The sequence below is a fragment of the Pollachius pollachius genome (assembly GCF_949987615.1).
Source record: "Pollachius pollachius genome assembly, chromosome: 8".
Taxonomy (NCBI): Eukaryota; Metazoa; Chordata; class Actinopteri; order Gadiformes; family Gadidae; genus Pollachius; species Pollachius pollachius.
Window position 1 is genome coordinate 15,857,661 of NC_136941.1, and position 22,500 is coordinate 15,880,160.

The 22,500-nt window shown below is 46.1% G+C and overlaps 2 protein-coding genes across 4 annotated transcripts in view; one reads left to right on the forward strand and one right to left on the reverse strand.

The window, feature by feature from the left end:
- The first annotated feature begins 1,028 nt into the window (after positions 1-1,028).
- irf10 (interferon regulatory factor 10) lies at positions 1,029-5,329 on the forward strand. The gene is made up of 8 exons (XM_079742509.1): positions 1,029-1,460; positions 1,874-2,057; positions 2,152-2,219; positions 2,312-2,360; positions 3,357-3,461; positions 3,925-4,314; positions 4,536-4,654; positions 4,831-5,329. Exons 1-8 carry the CDS (start codon positions 1,290-1,292, stop codon positions 4,933-4,935), a joined length of 1,191 nt encoding a protein of 396 aa, XP_079598635.1. The 5' UTR covers positions 1,029-1,289; the 3' UTR covers positions 4,936-5,329.
- A 947-nt stretch (positions 5,330-6,276) lies between these two features.
- LOC307080015 (uncharacterized protein) overlaps positions 6,277-22,500 on the reverse strand; it is a 19,121-nt gene continuing 2,897 nt past the window's right edge. The window contains exons 1-3 of one of the 3 annotated variants that reach the window (XM_079742571.1): positions 13,879-14,164; positions 7,699-9,537; positions 6,277-7,272 (exon numbers count right to left, since the gene is read on the reverse strand). In XM_079742571.1, coding sequence (XP_079598697.1) covers positions 6,751-7,272; positions 7,699-9,372 — 2,196 coding nt within the window. In that variant the 5' untranslated portion in view covers positions 9,373-9,537; positions 13,879-14,164 and the 3' untranslated portion in view covers positions 6,277-6,750. Of the gene's footprint in view, positions 7,273-7,698; positions 10,241-13,878; positions 14,165-22,500 lie in introns of those variants that run through there. The other 2 variants (XM_079742572.1, XM_079742573.1) reach the window with 2 other exon arrangements.

Genomic DNA, 22,500 nt, shown 5'->3' on the forward strand with positions numbered 1-22,500 from the left:
AGGTTTTATGATAGACAATAAAGAAATCTGAATCTGAATCTGAAAGTGAATATAGCTAATTCCTGGAATGTAGATCAAGCATTGTGGTAGTTGTATTGGGTAGATGTGTATAAGGTTATGGTTAAGCCTCATGTTGTAACGCAGATTGATGTGGTCTTTAAAGGCCTCAAGCCCTTTCCATTTAATGTACGATTATATTGACAACTTTTCAATGGCATATTGCTGCTCTCTTCTGGCGAAAGTGTGGACTGTCGTCCGTTGATTGGGCAGCACAGCGCTATCACACTTGTTGCGTCGTAGATTATTTTATAGGCTGTAACGAATATGAAACTAAAAACATAGGTAAGAGCAATAGTATGTCGTCTCTGTTTTAAAAAGTATGACTAGAGCAGCAGATTGTGAAAAGTACTTGAACCACCTACGCAATTTCCCTCAATAACACAACTTTCCCTATCCTATGGAACTTATTCAACTAAACTCTGAAGTGAATTATATTATGTTCCCGGGTGCACTTTTTACTTCAGCTTTCAAGAGATTAAATTGTTGTATCTGTCAAATGTTTAACACAGGGACGTTCAGTGCAATTGCAATTACCTTATGATTATATAATTAGAATATCATTAGAACTTACTGATATCATTAATGCTATTTATATCATTCTAATGATATCATATATATATATATATATATATATATATATATATATATATATATATATATATATATAAGTTGGTTGGTTATGAAGGACGTTGGTTCCTAATATTGAGAGCAATTTTTTTACAGTTTGACAAAATGGTTGACAACTTAAGAATAGGCCTACCACCGTAGTACAACTTGTTTTCCTTATCACATTATAGCCACACACACACACACACACGCACCTACACGCACACACACACACACACACACCCACACACACACACACACACACACACACACACACACACACACACACACACACACACACACACACACACACGTGTAGCCTGGAAACCGAAAGTGTAAAGCTGTAGGTTTCATTTTCGAACCTTCTTAAATTCTGACTTTAGACAAGCGTTGCATTGGTCTGCTTTGTTGGGTCTCTGTGGTTAACATAGAAAACCATGCGTGGACATTATAATTTATTAAGATAATTGCAATAATGACATGGTTAATAATGTGCTGATGTTAAGGACCTTGCATGAGGCGGGAAACCTCTTAGAACGAAGGCTCGTTAAGTACGCTTCAAGGGTTTTTTGTGAATGAGCTTTACCAAGTCAGAGAACAGGCTACTATGATGTATTTAAAAGATGGAAGGTGATGTTAAAATGCACCTTAAAGAATGGCTCATAGCCCAAGTCGACAGTGAAAGGTTCGAAGGGTTGCGGTGGGAGAATGAAGAGAAGACCATGTTCAGGATCCCCTGGAAACACGCAGCTAAGAAGGACTACAGGCAGCAGGACGACGCGGCTCTCTTTAAGGTACTGCTGGGGCTACTGGGAACACTGAGGCTACATTTGGATATTTGACGAAAGGAATCATCACATATAGGCTACAATTTTTTTTCCTCGACAGTAACTCAAGTAAAGAAAATCAACTTTAACAAAACCTTGCTAACATAAACTACAATATGAGGAAACGTCTGATATAGAAGTCGTTTCCTCATGTTTGTTTGTGTTTGTTTGAGGGGCTTTCATACTTGGTGAAGTTTTCTAGTTTTCAAAATTTGGTTTCGGTTGTAATCCCAACATGCATTCTCACATCTATTGCCAAACTAAAATGAAAATAGTAAAAAAAAAAAATGAGTGCACACAATTACTGCAAAGACACAAATACTTGACAGACAAACGTGGGGTCCACTAATTTGGGTAACCTCATCCCAAACCTGCATCAGGCATGGGCTGTGTACAAAGGGAAATACAAGGTGGGCAGCGACAAGGACAACCCCACCATGTGGAAGACGCGCCTGCGCTGTGCACTTAACAAGAGCACGGACTTCCAGGAGGTCCCTCACCTGAACCAGCTGGACATCTCGGAGCCCTACAAGGTCTACCGCATCGAGTCCGACCAGAGAGCAGGTAGGCACCATTTCAGATGGACCTAACATCAGCAGTAACGATTGGTCAGTAGGTTGGTCATCCTTCTCTCTACCTTAAACCTTCTCTTCCTCAGAGTCTGATCAGACGTACAGTCGAGTGGTCGTGGTTAAGACTGGGTACGCCAGTCTCCCACAGTCGCAGGTACATAATTACAGTACAGCAACATAATGATAACATAATTTTATAGTCATTATTTGATTATAATGCACTTGTTATTTTTGTTGTTATGTAAGCTTGCTGACCAATGGAAAAGATTTGAAGAAAGGAAAGAAGAAAGTCATGGTAGGGTACATTTTTTAAGCATATGTCACTGTTACTTTGTTGTTAATTTTTTTGTTATGCACAAGAAAACTATGATAATGTATTATTATTACAAGAATTTGCTTGACTCTGATCCATAGTCTTCAAATAGACAGACAGATAGAGAGACATTTAGCAAACATACTCAAAATGTGATGAACAAAAAGGAAGGTGACGGAGGAATGAAATAACCACTTCCTTTTTAACAATAACCTTGAACAATGCTTCTGCAGAAATAGGCAAAACACTTCTTCATATTGGATTTTTGTGCATCAATACCGTGTATTAATTTTGGAACCGGTGGAATTCAGCCGGTTTACGCAGCATTGAGATCGATTTCCTCTTCTTGTGTTACATAGTTGTATGAGTGGTACTTAAACAAAAGTAAAATCAAATTAAGAGACAAATACACAAATGTTCTTGCATGAGGCCTTGTATATTATACACAGAGGCCGAACCACAAAACACAAACATAAAGGGGAGGCCGGCTGATGACTGTATAGTTACAAAGACTAAAAAGGTACAAACTCCCCCACAAACTTTTTCTTGGTGTATTTTGTGACCCCTCCCCTCTCTCAGGTGAACCAGCAAACTGATGTCGCAACAGACAATTAATGGCCCAAACCTCAACAAACCTTAAACCGGAACACATGCAAATAAATAAATAATACCAAAATTAGAGCATATTCAACAGACAGATGTTTCATGACTCGTTGTGTTATTCATCTGTTGTTGTGTTATTCATCTAATAAATAGATGAATGAGCATGCTTTATGAAATCAGTAGTCGCTGAGGCATAACTCAAGTCAAATTAGTCTTCACCGTCGTATGCTTACTACTGTGAGGCAAATGGGGTGTCCCTCAGAAAACCACCGGATAAATGTTTTTCATAAAAAAAAAACTATATTATGGATATGTTTGTGTGCATATGCGTCTTTCTTTGTCTGCATATGTTTATGTACCACTGTGCTTCTACAGGTGCTTTGTGGAGGGAGCACACGTACTGTGGTTCAGAGGATGGCCAGCCTCACAGTCACATCCCTCTGGGCCCCAGCCTCCTCTGCCCCACTCTGGCCATATCAGGTGACACACGACACCCACGGCAACCATGACACATAGCGCAGGACACGCCCCCTCTGTAGAGGGGTGTAATTATGCCACCAGGTGTGAGTGTGATTAGCCATTACAAGCCGTTGGAAAATCTGCCTTCCCCTGTGCCTTAGTGACATCACGAGTGGGAGTGTCCACCTCGATGTACGATGGATAGATCAGTCTACTACCCACCCAGTGAACTGTAGCATAAACTGCTTGTAATGGCTGTTCACACTCACACCTGGTGGCATGATATCACCCCTTAGGCTTACCCTCATGATCTGTGTGGGTGAAGTAACGACGGTCTTAGGTTTAAGGTTTACTGATCGTTACAAACCTGACGGAGTTCCACTGAAAATGGTCCCAGGGCCAGTAGGTTTCAAACTCATACCGTTTCTTAGCATTAACCCCTGAAAGCATTTCCCAATATATATTCGACATAACTTCCGACCAGACTTCCGAATGGAGCTGACGCTGTTCTACCGCGGGAAGCCGGTGTTGGAGCTGACCTCCAGCAGCCCAGAAGGGTGCTTCATCCTGCAGGGCTGCGTGCCGCTGGGGAACGAGAGGATCTACGGCCCCTGCAGCGCCCAGCAGCTCTCCTTCCCCTCCCCGGCCACGCTGGGCCCCCTGGAGCCCGGCGTGGCCGGGGCCCTGGGTCAGCTCCTGTCCCACCTGGAGAGGGGAGTGCTGCTCTGGGTGGCCCCAGACGGGCTGTTCATCAAGAGGTTCTGCCAGGGCCGTGTGTACTGGAGCGGGCCCCTGGCGCCGCACACCGAGAAGCCCAATAAACTGGAGAGGGACAGGACCTGCAAGCTGCTGGACATGCCCGTATTTGTAAATGGTAACCCAGTGTCTCTTTTGCTATACGTTCTTTGAGTTTAGTTTTATTATAATGATTTCTTTATGATAAGACATATTGTTTTGAGTCATTTATTTAAATCATGGAAAGAAAATAATATGTATAGTATGAGTATTATATTTGCAAATATTTTTTTAAAATAGGATATTAATGTAACTCATCACAATAATAATACACATTAATCTAAATGTGTATGTCCACAGAGCTCCAGAACTATCTGCAGAGGAAAGGCCCACAACCAAACTATGAGATTGATCTCTGCTTTGGCGAGGAGTATCCGGATGCTAAAGTTTCCAAAACGATGAAGCTGATAACAGTTCATGTAGGAAACAATCATATATTCACCATTTCACAATTGGAACGTAACTAACAAATTCCGAGATTTTGTAATGCACCTCTAGGTAAAACTGTAGAGTTGCTGTTTCATCTATGACCACTAGATGTCACCATCATCACACATTTCAACACCGTGCTCCCTCCTTGTGTCTTGGCGTGAAGGTGGTGCCCCTGTTTGCCATGGAACTGTTGCAGCGATTGCAGCTAGAGCGGGTCGAGGCAGAGCCGGACGTTCACCCTCCCAAAGAAGCCAAGGATGAGATGTAAGGGGCCAGTTATCCAACTAGATGCAAGCTTCACAACTACTCCAAGGAAATCCTTGATGTATTCCTCATAACCCAAGTATTACGTGACATTTATACTTGGCAGATGACAGTTCAGTGTAAAAGGCAGAATCAAATAACTTTTTTGTTTGCTTGCTCTAATGTAAAGCAGTAGTGATTCTAATCTGTGTATAATTTATATTTAGAGACTTTCTACATGCCAGCGATACAATATTAGCAAGATTTTGTTCATGTTATATTTACTCTTGTGAGTAAAGTTATTTTGAGTTAACTGTGTTTAATGTTCGTAGTCTACTCATGAATTGTAATAATTTATACAGTTCAATGCACTGAACAATGATCAAGTATGAAAAATAAAATCACACCACAAAATTAAATCTATAAAGCTATTTTTTATTTAATTCTAGCGAACATCATATAACAGATTCACCATTTAAAAAATATACATTTTATAGCTATAACATTTACAAAGAAAAAAATCAACAGGTAAGGTGTTGTTGTTTTTAAGAATAAAAAAAAAAAAACTAAAGTGAGAAAGTGTGCTAATTCAGAGTAGATACCCGTATCTGAGTTTAAAATACTTTCATCGTTTTCCCTGCCTTCGAACATACAGTACATAAAAAAAGCCGAGAGAGGAACAGAAGCGTACAGTACACAGGGGTCAAGAGTGTTCACAAAGCATTCTTTCCAACGTGTTAATAGCACCGGTACTCTTCAGCCAAGTGGTACTTTCTCAAACTTTTATCATTCGGATTTCCAAGGAAAAACACGGGGAGTGGGGTGGGGTGGGGGGAAGGGGTCTTGGTAGGGGGGGCATCGAGGCAAGGGGCAGGCCCTCACTGTGCGGTGTGGCCCCCGGGAGATTGTCTTTTTATGCGACTCGTTTTCATTAGTGTTCTTCCCTAAGAGATCATGTTAAGAACATATTGGAGGACAATGCCTTGGCGAACAGACGGCTTTGACGTGACCCGGTGTGGGGAGCGATACAAAAAGGCGGGTTTTTCTCGTTACATTCACCTTGCCTGCCCGGACCCACATACAGACATAGGCTCAGAAGCAAGAAAATTAAAACCAGAGAATGCACTGCGAAATTGACCGTTTAGCATATTTACTGTATTTAACATTTGAAATGTAATATATATATATATATATATATATATATATATATATATATATATATATATATATATATATATATATATGTATATATATATGTATATATATAAATATACTATATATAATATATATATTTCTTTTTTTTCTTCATTTATATATCTGCACTTCTTCAATAGCATTTACTGTATTTAATAACACTGCCGGAAAATCGATACCCTGCAGAAAATACTGTCCGTAAGTAGGCATTTGGGACATCCATTACAAAACAGTGAACACAGACAAGTGCTTGATTGTCTTACTAAATGTCTCAGTGTGTCTCGGGGGAAGCCCCCCCGCGGTACTCTACTGCTGCGCCCTACAGGTCTCTACCAAACTAAAGGGCAAGAAGGGAAGAGGAAGGGGTGGGAGAGAGAGAGGGGAAAGGAGAGAGAAGCTCACTTCCTAGGAATAGATAAGACTGGACTGACTGAGTCTATACTTTGGGCAGCAGTGTCGACAACGATAAATTGCAAATGTTCAATTTCGTCTTTTTTTTTTTTTCTTCCCTGCAACCCTGCCTTGAGGTCACTCCATTGTATGTCTTGTTGGGTGCAACAGAGACAAGGAGGGTGTGTGTGTGTGTGAGTGCGTGTTTGCTTGTGTGCATGTAGGCAAGCATCTTTATGTCTGCATATGCAAGTCTCTACTGCCACTTCATTTGCTTGGAGCCTTGAGGTAAATCCAGGAGGCTTTCATCCCTTCCCATCAGTTTCATGGCGTCTGGGGCCGACCAGCGCCTCTTGCGTGGCTGTTGCTGCACCTGAGCGGCAGGCGGTGCAACGGGAGCAGGAGGAGGAAGTGGCGGAACAGTGGGAGGCGGATGGTTGTGGTGGTGGTGGTGGTGGTGTTGGTGGTGGAGGAGAGGTGGAGGAGGGGGCGGAGGAGGCATCTGCTCCCTAGGGGAACTGCTGCTGCTGCTGCTGCTGGACTCTCCTCCGGCGCTGGAAGAGGGGTGGCTGCGGTGGGCCCTGGAGCTGGAGCGTGAGGTGGGGTGTGTCCGGTGGGCGGGCGGGGCGGGCATGGGGGTCAGGGCCAGGCACACGTCCCCCTCGGCCAGCTGCCGGCAGGGCAGGCCATACAGCTGCGTGGTGCGCAGCGGACAGCACGACGACCAACCCCGGTCCCGCACAAAGAAGGGATACTCCTCCAAGACTTTCAGTGACTCCTGAAACAGACAGCACACGCACGGTGCGCTTTAACAACAAGGTCACAGTTTTCACAATAACGGTGGTGTCAGTGGCGGTTCTAGGATTTTTCTGAAACGGGCCATTAAGGGGCCACAAGCTACATTCAGGGGCTGTACCGGCCTTGCGCTGAGGGGGGGGGGGGGGGGGGGGGGAATTGCATCTGTGATCATTGAATTCGTCAATTGATTGACGCAACAGGGGCACGTCAGGGGCCAATCCGATTTCAGCAGGGGCCAGGGCCCCTGTGGCCCCAACCCTAGAAGCGCCACTGGTTGGTGTCATACTTACAAGACCAACGTCTGTGTGTTATCTGGTGTATGTTTCCATTAGCTATTTTGGGCCACGCCGATAACAACAATAAGCACCAGTCAAATGGAGAAGTCACAAGCCTTTGCAATACTGACCTGAGTGTTGCGGTCGTTGAGGTTAACCTGTAGGTGATTGAAGCCATGTGCGTTGCCAGGGGCGATGACTAGCACGGTGCAGGTGCTGAGGTGAAATTCTGGGGAGGTGTCGGCGCTCCTCAGGAAGTCCTCCGTGCGAAGCTCCTCCACGCGCTTCAGCCGCCCGCTGGCCAGCTCAATCAGGGAACCCTTAGTGAAGTGAGGTAGGAAGGCAGGGGGGGATGGCTGAGTGGCAGGGGCCGAGGCCTGATGACCCTCCCTCGCTCTGTTTCTGTCCCGCTCTCGGATCCTGTCCCGGGTCCGCCGCCTCTCGTGCTCTCCGTCCCGCTCCGCGTCTTTCCCCACTCGTTCTCGTTCTCGTTCTTTGTCGTGGCCCCTCGCCCGCTCGGCCTCGCTCTCCCTGAGCCTCTCGCTCTCGGCTGCGTTGTGTTCCCTCTGTCTGAGGGCGGACAGGGACTCTCGCTCTCGCTCTCTCCCGTGGTCGGGCTCCTGCTCTTTCTGGGACCTGTCGTGATTGCTGGGCAGGCGGTGGGAGAAGAGAGGGGAGCTGCCCATGCTGTGTTGCCTGAGGCCGGGCTCCTTGAGCGGGGTGTACAGCGGCGTCTCTGAGGGGGTGTAGAAGGAAAAGGCCTGGGCCTGAGGCTGGAGGCCGCTCTGCTGCACAGAGCCCAGAGAGTAGTAGATTTGGGCCTCCGCCGGGGGGACGCCCAGGGCCTCCAGCAGGCCTCCCCTCTCCGCCCTCGGGTCGGGCCCGAGGTGGTTGGGACTGTCGGAGAACAGCCCGGGGCTGGTCTTCAGCATCAGGTTGGAGTCCTGCAGCGAGGAATGTATCTCGGGGCTCTCCTGAGGCAGGGAGTTGGGGAAGAACACTCCCGCGGACGAGGCGCGGCCCGACAGCTCCTCCTGCTGCCTCCGGCCGCCGTTGGCGTGAGGCCCTTGGGGACTGAGGTTTATCCTGGTCCTGTCATTCACATAGTCCCCTGAGAGGGGGGGCAGCCTGGAGGTAGAGGCGGTCCTGCTGCCCGGCCCGTCCAGCCCGTTGGGCCGCTTCACCAGGTACTGGTCCCGGGCGTCGGCCAGGCCGGCGTCGGGCGGGAACAGGGGAGGGTGGCTGAACAGCTGGGGGGGGGAGAACAGGGGGGAGCTGTAGTCCCGCTGGCCGCTGTTAAAGTAAGACCACATCCCCCGGGAGTCGCTTGGGTAGGGGGTCTTAAAGGACGGCGAGGAGGCGGCTGAGGTCTGGGGCGCCTGCAGCGACAGGGCGCCCTCGCCCCGGAGCCACCTGGAATGGTTGGACAGTGGGGAGGAGAGAGGGTCGTCCCGCCACGAGGGCGAGCCGGACCCCCTCCTCTCCCCCACGTGCCCCGGGAAGAGGGGTAAGGGGGACGGGTACGGGACGTGCCATGGCAGGGGCAGGGGGACGCTGGGCGCGGGGATGGGTAAGGGCGGAGGGGGGGTCAGGATGTGGCGATTCTGTTTGATCAGCGGCCTGCCGCCGCCGCCGTCGTTGGGGTCCCTGCTTCCCTCCCCACGGGCCCCGCCGGGACGGCTCCGCACGGGAACGGGCGGCTTGAACTCGTCCGCGGGGGGGGCGTGCTGCTCCGCCGATCCTTGCCGCGACTCCCTCTTCTTGGGAGGGAGGCACTCTTTGCCGCGGTCGGGGCTGGGATTCATGGATGGGCTCCAGCGATGGTGGGGGCCCCCCCTTTGTGTGTAGGGTGTCGGCTAGGTCACATGGGCCTCACGGGAGAAGGAGGGGCGCGGAGAGAGGGGAGGGCCGCCGCGCCGCATCCCGGGCGGAGCGCTGCTTGATCCTCAGCGATGTGAAGGGCCTCTTACCTACGAGAGGAGCAGAGCAGCGGCACAGTGAGGGACCGGGAGGCCCAGCGGGAAACCCGCGTGCCGTGGACGGGCGGAGCGCGCCAGAGAGGACCAAGGGCGGGGAAGGCGGAGGGAACCGAGAGGAGGGAATGTGTGAAACGCGCAGAGGGAAGAAATGGACAGTCTGTCAGGTTCTGGTGTCGTCTGTCATGCGGACTGTCAGCTGCCAGTATGGTCAGACAAACACAAACACTGTGTTGAGTCAGACTGGGGAGAGGGCGACAAGGGATGGGCTGCTTCTCGCTCAAACAGTTTGAGCCTGAAAGTGTTGGAACTCTTGGGTTTATGATAGCTATATAGTTAATTAGTCATTATCTATGTGCACTGCGGTGGCTGTGAAACTACCCAGCGCACTTTTCTCATTCAAACACATTCAGCACAACTCCCACAAGTGTGCTAAAAATACACAGCATATTGAGCAGCCGCTGAAGTTCATAGGCAATGCAGTATGGATGTGAAAACACACACGCACACACTCATACAAGCACACACATGCACCACGCACCATGGCCCAGCGGGAGATTCTTCATCTCTGAGTCTCGGAGGATGATTGGAATATGTAGATGTGTGTTGTTTTTTTTCCACCACTTTCATGAGCCACCCCCTCTCACACAGCCCTGGGGTATTCTTCATGTCCTATATGAGCGTACTACTAGCATCAGTGCATAGTCTCTCTCCCCTCCCTCTTTGCTCTCTCTCTCTCCCCCCCTCCCCTTACTCGCTCCCATACACACATTAGCACAGCAACAGACGTACACAAATTATCCCACCGGCTGAATCCATGGCTTCATACTCCCTCAGCGATAGGCAAAGCTGGTCACCACCCACCTAAAATGTGACAGAAATACTGCAGTAAGCGGCACCCGTTTGAGTCTGCTGCACCTGACATGCCTATGCATCTTTATTAATACTCGCTACAGTGGGACTTGTACCGTAGCAGGCGACTCTTTCATAAGATGATGTATTGGCCTATATTTCTTCCAGGATGCGTTTTGTTGTCGGGAGTGTATCGTTTAAGCCGTATCACTTATTTACCATTCATCTTCATTATCTCCTCTTATTGTTTTTAGGAGGGGGGGTGTTTTAAGTCGGTCACATGTGGAGCAGACACACCAGTGTTTATTATTGTATAATGATGTATGAAATCCCCCCCCCCCCCCTCCCCAGAATCCTAAATCTTGTCCCGCCCGGTTCCTTGTTCAGGGTGCGTGTGTTGATGTTCTCGTCTCCCCCACCGTGGCGTAGCGATTGCACTGATGCCTCAGTCTCATTGAATGCAAAGTGTGGGGGTGTAAAACTTAATTTCTATTCCCAAGGTTGTAAGTGAGCTGCTGCTTTGAAATGACGGCTGCCACCGTTTTTAGCAGCCTAGCTGTTCCCTCCGCCAGGCAGCCCGCGCACATATCCACACACGAACGCGCGCAGTCTCTGTGTGCACAGACAGAACTTCTTCAACTCTTTACCGTCTAACTACCACGCTGTCACCATGGCAACTGTGTCCACACACTTAGTGGGTTCTGAAAAGGTTTGAAAAAGGTTGCTTGAGGATAATTTATGGTTGTTGTTGATTTACGTAGTACTTGTAAAGCTAAGTGACTGAGCTAATTTTCCAATGTTGTTTTTTCTTAGATCACCACTTATGCACAATCTTGGAAACCAAACTTAATGATATTTTCCCCCAGTTGACCTACATTCACCGCAATACATGTTAAAGAGTTATGGAATCTCTTTTATCATAATGAAGGCATATAAAGTAATTCCATCCATGACATTTAATTTATTACCTAAAGTCTAAATAAATTAAATTAGATTAAATACACAATAAATATTATATATGCATTACCTCTCTTACTGCAACATTTTAACACCATTCCTCAAGCTTCTTTGTTGAGAGGTAAAACCACTAGACCCAATGCTGATTTTTCCCCTGGTTTAGATTGCTTTATACGGAGTGTGGATATCTAATATCTTTACAACTTTACCTTGGGTTGAAGAGATCAACACACGATGGATCAATCAACGGGTCTTAGATTAAGTGTTAAGTGTGTGGCTTTATATACTTGTGTTGCAAACAAATACAGCAATCAATTGCATACCAAAATAGTGTAAGTTAAACATCCACCGAACATTTAGATCTCTCTACAATAATTGTTCAGATACTTTTTTTGTGGCACACGATTTATTAACTTTTTCACTCATAAGATATAACAAAATTACGTGTCCTAATTTATTTTAATACTTGTTTTCTCTTACAGGAAATGCCTGTATCCTAACCCTCTATATCCTTTTTTATTCAATTATTATATTGCACATAACTAAACATTCAAAGATAATAAATAATGTCTGCCCTTTATTGTCATGAAGACAATTTAATTTATTATTTCTCATTCAGAATTTTTTTTAATTACTTTGGGACTTTGGACCATTGTTGATATGTAAAATTGTGTGGGGGCACGTTTGTGCGTGTGTGTGTGTGTGTGTGTGTGTGTGTGTGTGTGTGTGTGTGTGTGTGTGTGTGTGTGTGTATGTGTTTAGATATGCCAACTCATTGACTCACTGCGACAGGTCGGCCTATCCTTATAAGTGATTCTGTCTCATCATCATGTGAATAGAAGCTGTATTTCACCCACACTTAAGCTACAGTCTACGGACAAAAAGCGTCTTGTCGATGCAAATAAACAACTCTAAGCGCACTGTTTATGTAAATGATTCAGATCTCTGCTACAGCGCACACACTCCATCTAAAGTTCAGTGTGCAATTGAAAGAGGCCGACAGTCTAAAGGGACTCTGACATTAAACAAAGTGCTGTTTTTCTTCTGGCTGGGCAACCTTCCACTGCCCTGCCTGCTATGCAGAGTGGAATCCCCTCCAAAGGAGAATCCTTGGTAGCTTACGACAAAAGGGAGAGAGAGAGAGAGAGAATGTGTGTGTGTGTGTGTGTGTGTGTGTGTGTGTGTGTGTGTGTGTGTGTGTGTGTGTGTGTAAAATATACCAATTTCATCTAGTAATATGTAGTCGTAATACTATATTACCTATAGGTTACAATAAGCAACTCATTTTGTGATGTTAAGCCTAACCACCACGGTTTTCACTAAGCCTATGACTAATAACATCTGATAATGCACTCCAGTTTTCGATAGAAGTGGTGCGGAGAGACACAGAAATAGAATACGGCAATTTTTTTGTGTTTCCCACATAAATAAACACAAAGGGTTTTCACATGATTTCTAGGAGCAACCACCAGGTGTGGTTGAACTGTCTACTAAATAACAAGTTGTCCAGGGTTTTATCATCACAGTATTTGTTGTTTATAATTATTAATTACATGCTTGTGTGTGTTTCTATACTATTTTGTTGATGAGTTGGGCTCCAGGCAATTCACTTTTTCTTTGTAGGTCTTAATATATTCTTGGCTCCTGAGAATATGTTCTCTCTCCCACCTCTCACAAGGAGAGGTGGGAGAGAGAGGTCAGAAGCAGTACAGAATTAATTCTCTTGTTTTGTTGCCTTTTTTCTGTTTATAATGCATACATAGTAGAGCGTAATTTCTGCGAGTTGCTTATGGTTAGTGGGTTTGATTAGCAAACTTATTGTTTAAACATGCTCAATTATGTATCTCAACATTAACATTAATATTCAAACCTTAATTTAGCTGTGTTCATCAGTGGTTGAGACATCCTTTGTAATCAATTTCTCAATAATTTAATCAAAAACGTGCATATAAATACCACAAATCTGCTTTGATAACCACACTTCAAAACAACCAGCAATTATACGCATATCCAAACATACATTTATCAACATTTATACAAAATTGGATGCTTCTACAAAAAAGATCGTTTAAGCAATAAAAACAATTGACCTCGGTTTAAGTGAAACAACAAAAGAAGCAAAACTATTATGATACCGTTCAGAATTAATTATTTTTACAGAGAAAACTAGAAACATCTGACTCTGCAATAAGTCACTGACAAAAATCACTATGTGCATTGCAGCCTCCTCCCCTCTTGTCTCCAGACAAATCTGTAAGTGCTCGCCATCTGCTCCCAGTCAAAACACGTCTAAAGACAAAGTCTGCCTCGACCTCACAGCTATCAAACCCATCCACCACTTTATCAACCCTCCATCAGCTTAAGCAGCGACGAAGTAAAGTGATGTAGCAATTCAGCAGCTGTCAGTGTTGTCTCCCCGGTTTTTTAAAGCCTTCTAGGGCACGTGGACTCAAGGACGGCTTGACGGGTGGACGCAGTTGCTTGGGGTCTGAATGGGAGCCCCCCCTCCCCCCCAGGGAGACTGACCTTAGTCCCAGCATCCCGGCCGTTCATACTCCAGAGCTGCTGCTGATGCTGCTGCTGCTGCCACAGGTAGCGGCCCCTGGGGCTGTGAGCCCAGATACCGCACGAGGGCCGCTGCGTCCAGCCTCGGCCACCTGGTACGACACCCTGGAGGTAACGGCAGCCTCCAGCCCGAAGAGTGTCTCTGATCCGCCCGGGTGTGAACAACACGAGCAAGGCGATGTGGAGTAGTAAGAACGCGCGCCGTCACTGTGTTTGTTTGTGTGTGTGTGTGTGTGTGTGTGTGTAAAGTTTGGCTGCCAAAGTGCATGTGTGGAAGCACCTGCTTCAGTCTCTGTCTCTCTTTGTTTCTCACTCCCTCTCTCTCGCTCTCTCTTTGTCTCTCTCTCTCTCCTCTCTCTCGTTCTCTCTCTCTCTCTCTCTCTCTCTCTCTCTCTCTCTCTCTCACGCGCTCTGTTTGTGTGCGTGCGTGTGTGTGTGTGTGTGTGTGTGTGTGTGTAAAGGACTGAGGAAATGAGTAATATCGAGCAGTGAGAAACATATCTGGTATGCAGAGCCACACAGGCAGACCAGTTGCTCTTACCGCCCACTCGCCTTACTCACTGAGGGATACACACACACACACACACACACACACACACACACACATACACATGCATATATGTTGAGAGTCTAACAGTGTGCAGAAGACATGAAGGTTGATAAGAGTGGGGAGGACAGTGGGGGGAGAGAGACAGTTGCTGAGAGGACACGGGGAGGAGGCTCATCCCACACACACACTCACACGCAGGCTCCGCCGATGCCTCTGACTCAAAACCTAAGTATACACGCAAAGAGAGACAGAAACACAGCTTATAAATATACTCCATTTCGCTCGCGAGCCGCGCACACACACACACACACACACACACACACTTCATTATTTATAAATTACTATGTGACAAGGAGGCCCACTGTTAAATCACAGTTCTGGGTTTGAATGAATAGAGTTGCTGTTGATTTGTAGTGCATTCTGGGAAATACTTGGTGGAGGAATATGCATACTTTACTGTACATATAGTGTGAATACAGTAATACAGGCAAGGGTAGGACAGAACCTGCTAGTCCATTCAAATTGATATTACATTTCCTCTGTGTCTTGGGTAGTTTAACTCAATAAACACGAACAGTATAGTGTGGTTGGCGTTGAGTACTGCTAAATGCCTCTGTGGCCCTTGTCGATAGGAACCATGCAAACATTTTCAAACAATATTGAAGAGCTTCAAATTGAAGTTTATTATAGTTTATATAGTTTATACAAGTTCTTATTTGGGTTATACGTTTGTTTGATTGCTCTTATCTACTTTTTGGATTGAATATACACCAATATTTGGACAAAAGGCAACATAATGTATTTATACCAAAGAAGACAGCAGTGGAATTTAGCCTGGAGTGTTAAACAAAACATTTTTTCGACCATTTAAAATGTTTTGATACTGTGTGAGTTAAAATCACGAGTCCGAATGTAATATTTCAGTTGGTAACATAGCCTGCATCCTGAGTCTAGAAGTCATTGATTGGCAAATACCAGTCAAACATTCAGAGGAAACATATCTTTATGGTTCCTGGTCCTGAGAGATGTGGTGTTGTTAAGACTTTAACAATTTTTATAAATATGAGGAAATTATGCTGGAAATAGTGGCAGAATATTGAAATTAGTGGTTGGTAATACAACAGTACCTTCACAAAAGAACAGGGTTACTCATACGTACGTGTTCATTAGATATTGTGGTTCAGGGATCACCATGTTCATTATTAGAAGGTCATTAAAACAGAAAACGATATGGCCACATTCTATCAATATTTATTTTATTGTCAGTCACAAGCTGAGCAGTTGTCTGTTTTCCTTTCAACAATTAAATATATTTGGAATCTTAAAATGAAATAATTATTAAAAAAATTAATTTAGACTTATAACTGAAATTATAAATAGGCTCTATACAAAAAACGTAGCAGGGTTAGTTTTAACGAAAAACAAGGCAAATTCAATTATGCAAAAATTAATAATGCAAATGTCTATCAAGACAAAAAGCATAAGGTCTATTTACGCCCCAATTATATTCAGAGACCACATGCAAGACGGCCCACTGCATTGGTTGTATTAACTTTCAAATTCTTTAGTCTACTTTCATATCATACATTACACTACCACCCACAACTTTCTGTTCTGTCATTTAAGGCCACATAACCTCTAACAGTGGGTGCAGATCCAACTATGAAATTACTTTTAAAAGACTGTGGGTGGCAATGCGTTTAGTGTGATATAATAAATCATTGATTTCAGATATCTGCAATGCTGTTTTGCAAAAAGCATGAGCAGTGAGTTGTCGGTTTTTTTCTTCAACCTAATCTCACCAACTAGAGAATACCTCAAGGATGGGTTTTTTATTGATGATATGTTTAATTAAGTTAGACTTTGCAGCCTGCAGCTTGTTTTTTTAATATTCATGTAATTATGTATACTTGTTTTCACTCCACCACGGCCGTCGCCAGCTATGAGGTCAGCCAGGTCTGGACCTCTATTATATTTTTAAGGTAAAATAATAATAATTGGAAGCTAAATGCGACTATAATAACTCTTGGTGGAGAACTCCTCTGAGAGGAGTGCGGCCCTGATTAAGGGCAGAGCTGTAACTTTGTCCACCGTGTGTGTGTGTCATCTGGGGGTACGGGCGGGGGGGGCAGAGCACAGCCCCCCGGACACCCTCTCAATATCATCAGCGTACGTTCAATTAAAGTTATGGATCCACTAAGTCAACAAGATATGCTGTCGCAGGAAGCACATTAATGATGGTTGCCTCACGGTTATAATATAATATAGTTGAACCCATGTGGAAGGTTAAATGTAAATGATTTAGAACGGCAACTTTCTTATTAAATGCATTACTATTTTCTTTCTTAAAAAAAGCTTGGTACGAACGGAAAAAAAGTAACCCTCTCAAATAAACATGACAACCGCGTTATCGCATAAATACGCAATGTGACACTTATTGATCCTTAACACTTGAGCACATGTCATGTGTTCATTAAGATACAATTGTGAAAGTGAGTCACAAGGATAGTTGAGTGACACATTGTGTTTGTTGCCGAAAAGTGAATCAATCACAAACTGGAAACTTACAATAACTGTCTTGTACAATGTTGAATTAATTTGAGCAGACACAATGCATACACAACATGTACGCCACATACTTCTTTGTGAGTCACCAGTGAGAAAGTTTCTCTCTCTCTCTCTCTCTCTCTCTCTCTCTCTCTCTCTCTTGCCCGCCCTCTTGCTTTGTGCTACTTAAGCTGTCAATGAGAGGGGCAGGCCATGCGGCAGAAAGGTCAAATGAGTCAAACAACGTTCAATAGCTCGGAGCGGCGGCAATCTAGTCGGTGACATCAAGGGTGGAGGAAAGAAAAACAAATCTCACATACGGAGATCGTCTGAGGGAAAGTGACCAATATTGTCATAGCACCCTGAGCACCCACTCCCCCACCCGACCCCCTTCTCCCAACATCTGCCCTCATGGCACCCTGCTTGATTTAAACCAGAACGATTTCTCTTTTTCTTTCCCATGCGTAGCCAAGTATTCGGTATCGGCTCACGTTTCAACCCTGAGCGGGGGCATCTATGGTGGACATCTGATGCAGCAGAAATGTGTTGAAATCCGACCAAAGAGGAGAGGGGAAAGTGGAGAGGACGGGGCGGGGAGGGCACCCAGGACGGAGGTGGGGAGAGACGGTGCCCTTCACCGGACGAGGAAGCCAGACACACTGAACCTCGGAACGAACAGAGGGGGAGAGAGAGAGAGAGAGAGAGAGGAGGATGAGGGAGGGAGGGGGAGGAGGAGGAGGAGGAGGAGGAGGAGGAGGAGGAGGAGTACTACTTGACCCGTGCGGTGGCCTAATCGACAGTGAGCCAGTCTAAGCTGATAATGGGGCAGGGTGATACGGGCAATAGCTTATTGGGCGAGAGGCCAGCTCAGTCTCTAGGGCCCTGACCCATTCTCAGAGAGGATGAGGCAGCAACCCGTTTCACTGCAGGATCAGGCTCAGCGAGGACGGGCTTTGGCCCACAAGTTACTATTAACACACACACACACACACACAAACACACATAAATGGTACGATGGAACGTAAGAGCTCTAGAGGAGACGCACACTTGCGTGGACCCACACACACACACACACACATACACACACGCTCACACATTTCTGAGGACAGACTTGAATGCACAAAGTCAGGCCAGAGTTCAGTGCTGACGTGGGCACAATCATCAAAGACTCGGCGTCATTGAGTGTGTTGGCTGTGCCCTGGGGGTTACACACATTGTGTGGCTCATTCAACGAGGTGAGGAAATAAAAGTGACTTAGCAGAATGCATTAGGTTACAATTAGTATGGAAGGGAATGGATTTCATGTTTCAAGTCGGGAGCTTAGAATAATGGCGCTGAACTATGGGAGATGTACGCAGACGTGAAAGTGGATGGCTGTAATGTATGCAGGGTTAATCTCTGAGGATCCTCATTGGTATGGCCTAAGGCAAGCTTAGTTTAGTTCTGAGAGGAAATCCCCCTCTGTAGTGGTACAGCCCGTTCACCCCTGGGGTATAAATAGGGCAGCTACGGCTCCTTAAGCTGGCTTTTACGCAGTATCAGTTAAAAATATGACTTCACTAATTGCATCCAGGTCAACCGCGCGCAAGAACCAAGACGCACTGCATCTTCTGCCTCTGGTATTATCAGCAGTCAATATGGGCAGAGTAGTGCAGTGCACACGGGCATGTACACACTCACACAGACACACACACACACATATATTCACAGAGAGGAGCCCATCACACATACACAATAAGTGCAGTGTGTGCACACACACAGACATACACACGCATACACACACACACGCACGCATACACACATATTTACTGAGAGTCGCGCATTACACATACACACAAAGTGCACCGTGTGCACACACACATACACACTCACGCACACACACACACACGCACACACACACACACAAACACACACACACACACACACACACAATTACATAAACTGGCCTTCACATCCACATTAACACACACAATCGGTTTTTCACAGATTATTTGCCAACCTTGAACCGGACATTATTAAACAAGACATAACAATGTCTATAAAAAATATTAATTCTTAATAATATTTTCCTTAGCATATGAATGCACATGATCGATAGAAAGCTTTGTCTTTGCTGTGTTTGCATAAAAAGTCATGGACAAAATGAAAAAAACACCCATATAATCAAATCCCAATGGCAGCAATGGCATGCAGGATTGCATATTCTCATTATTTGAGTTCCATCTTGTTCTGTTCGTCACGTCTTGCATTATTACCTACTGCTAATGCCCAGCGGGAGCAGTCCTTTGTAAGTAGTTTGTGATCAGTGGCTGTCAGACCCAATTAGTCAAACCCAGAGCCTTGGTGTGAGCAGCAATCCTACGCAACCAGATCACGAGCTGACGACTAGCGATATATAGATGACGCGACGCACTGAGAGAAGACAACACTGTGAATGAATAAACAGCAACACTGCAGGACAAACAGATGAAGACCATTGATCCAACAAAGAAAGACATCACAGAGTTCCATTCAGGTCCATCTCTTGCTGGTTACTTTTTAATTACGTTTTTTCTTATTATGTATTGTTTACAAATTTTACTTTCCTCATTTATTTCGGAGTCTGCCTGCCTCGCAGAATGCCAATTCAAACACGTGTACAGAGAGAGAGAGAGGTAAATGCTTTCTGGGGTCATAGACTCTGTGTTACAGTCCCATTCATTTCAGTGAAGGTGTCTAGACTGTCTTTGTAGGTACTGTCAAGAGAACCTTTGTGCTGCACTTCAAGGCAACACAGTCTGAGGTCTCTCACATCGCCGCCCGGCCTGATCCAATAGATGACCTCACCTCATTCGCACAATTCTTATCATCGGGCTCCACGCATAAAAGGCACCGCTGAATACCACGGTGGAAATATTATTTCCCATTGAAACTACATTTGTGTGGGTGTCATTGAGTTTGTTTTTTACTGTGAGGTAAAAAAAGGGAGAGCCCCCAATTCCACTTCACCTCTGACCCCCGGACCCCTCTGATGCAAGTTTAATCAAAGCTAAAAGGGGAAGCACCGGCGGCTTCTGTTCTCCCAGGGATCGAACCAAAAGGCAGTTTGATTAAAAAAGCATCAAAAGGAAAACGAAAGAAAAACTAAATCAACAAATACATCTTCAGCGCTAATAACACATCACCGTGCAGGCACGGGTAGGTTACACACGCAGTCGTGCCTCCGTTTGAGGGTGGCCCTGGCACCGCAGGACGCTTCCCATGCGGTCCTCTCTCCGTCAGTACACTGACATCAACAGCGGCCTCGCCATGTTATCCGGGCACCGGCCTCTCACCGAGTGATCGGCTCGTTGGCCTGCCCGCCGCCGGCAAGAGTGCGGCCGTGATTGAGTGCTGCAGCGTGGGCGTAAGTGGTGGGAAGCTGGGGTCGAGAGGTGGCTGAACCCTCGTCGCGGACGCGGTAGATGAGGTGGTGGTGAGGAGGAGGAGGAGGAGGTGAAGGAGGCTACATCCATATATTGGAAGGGGGGGGGCTGGGGGTCAAAGTCCAGGCTAAGGCACTAGGCATCCGTACAGAGAGTGAAAGAGGACACACACACACACACACACACACACACACACACACACACACAAACACACACACTTTGTGAACTGACGGTTCCGGATGTCGACCGCGTGTGTTTGTACGCTGGTGGACGCTAGACGCTGTCCAGCGCACAGGCTAGGACCCTTGGGGGGGGGGAGGGTGAGGCAGTGCAAGAGACACCTCTATGTGCGCTATCCAAACACACGGCCATCCGTAGCCCTGGAATGCAGTGAAATCACATGCAAAACCATTCAAAGGACAATCATGAAAGGGTGCGTGCTGCACGATTGACTTTCCATCCCCATGCAGCTCCGCTTGTCAGCCAGCTCTTAGCCACGGATCCACGTCGCTCGTTAGAAAGTTCAAGCCACTACAGCCGACGGGCAGCACTTCTCCTTAGGCCAGTGTCCCTCAGGTGTTGGTGTTATGTAACTGTGGCTGATTAAGGAATGCTATGTATCTGCTGCAGATGTGCACAAGATGAGTGCGGAGCGTCGACTATTGAATGTTAATGACAGATTCTAGATGTATAATGTGCGTGATCACATCCTCGCCCTCTTTCTCTCCCTCCCTTCTTTCAGTCTCACTTCTCTGGAAAGGTGTCGGGGAGCAGGGGGAGAGTACTGCGATGTAAAGCTGTCAACACAAAGGGAGGGGTGTGTGTGTGTGTGTGTGTGTGTGTTGCTCTCCATTAGGGCGGCTATCAGTAAGCACATGCTTTTTGCATTCGCATATGACTCCAGGGCTGTATGTATCAATATGCAGTCTACTGTCTACAGTACAGTATATAGAATGTGCTGTATGTTTGTGTGTGACCGTCAGTGCGTGTGTAGTTGTGTGTGTGTGTGTGTGTGTGTGTGTGTGTGTGTGTGTGTGAGTGCTTGCGAACGTTTCTGCCTGTCCGCGCGCATGTGCACGCAGGCCTGTGTGTGAAGCTGTTGGTGGAGAGGAACAGCAGGGTGTGAAAGACGACTGTGATAATGACAGGCCATGCATTATGTAACATTCACATTGCATAAGGCGCATTTGACATCCACATACAGGCACCCGTATACCATGTTCCACATTTTGCCCCCTTAATGTTTTCATGTTCCCTCTGAACAGACAACATAAGGCGACTTTGTCCATACATGTATGGACAGCGTAGACAAAGTCACACCACGCTTCCAATCAAGGGGTTTCTAGGTGGGTGTCAGTCGAGCTTCTGAAAGATGGGTTTCCGCAGAGGGAGGCTGGATGCTCTTCAACGGGTGCGTGTGTAAACAGCTTTGATGGTACGGTGCGTCGGCACATGGGGGCCCGTCGTTTGTGAGAGCGTGTGTGCGGCGGGCGAGCCTGCTCATTAGCGCTCAGGTTCAGTGTGCTGTGGGCACACTGAAACAGTTATGTTCATGCACAGAATCAGACACATTGTGCATAAACACACACACACACAGGTCTGTCAGAGTGTGGCTGGTGACCGGTTGCCGGTTTGCCGGTTGCAAACAATGCCGACAGATCGGGGCGTTGGAGTAGCCAACAAGTGCCCTGTGCGCTTTAGTTCAACAGTCCATCGACTGAGGTTCCTGAAGTGCAAATAAAAATACAGATTTCTCTCGTATTGTTCTTGACCCGACAGCGAGCAGCATTTCAACCCCTACTGACTCCTAGATAAAAAAAATTGAACCGCTCCGTGATATAGACCATTTTTTATTCTGTGTGAGTTGAGGAAAAGCAATTGCCACCCCCTCATCCGCAGCGAACCCCCCTATTGCCGCCAGCTTACACACAGACACACACACATACACATGCATTCAAATTCATATCCACACAACACACTGATCCGGTGAATATCAGTCAATGTCAGTCATTCCGCCACTACTCACAAAGTTACTCACTCTGTCTCACTCACTTCACTTTCTAAAGCCCACAAACAGGAAAT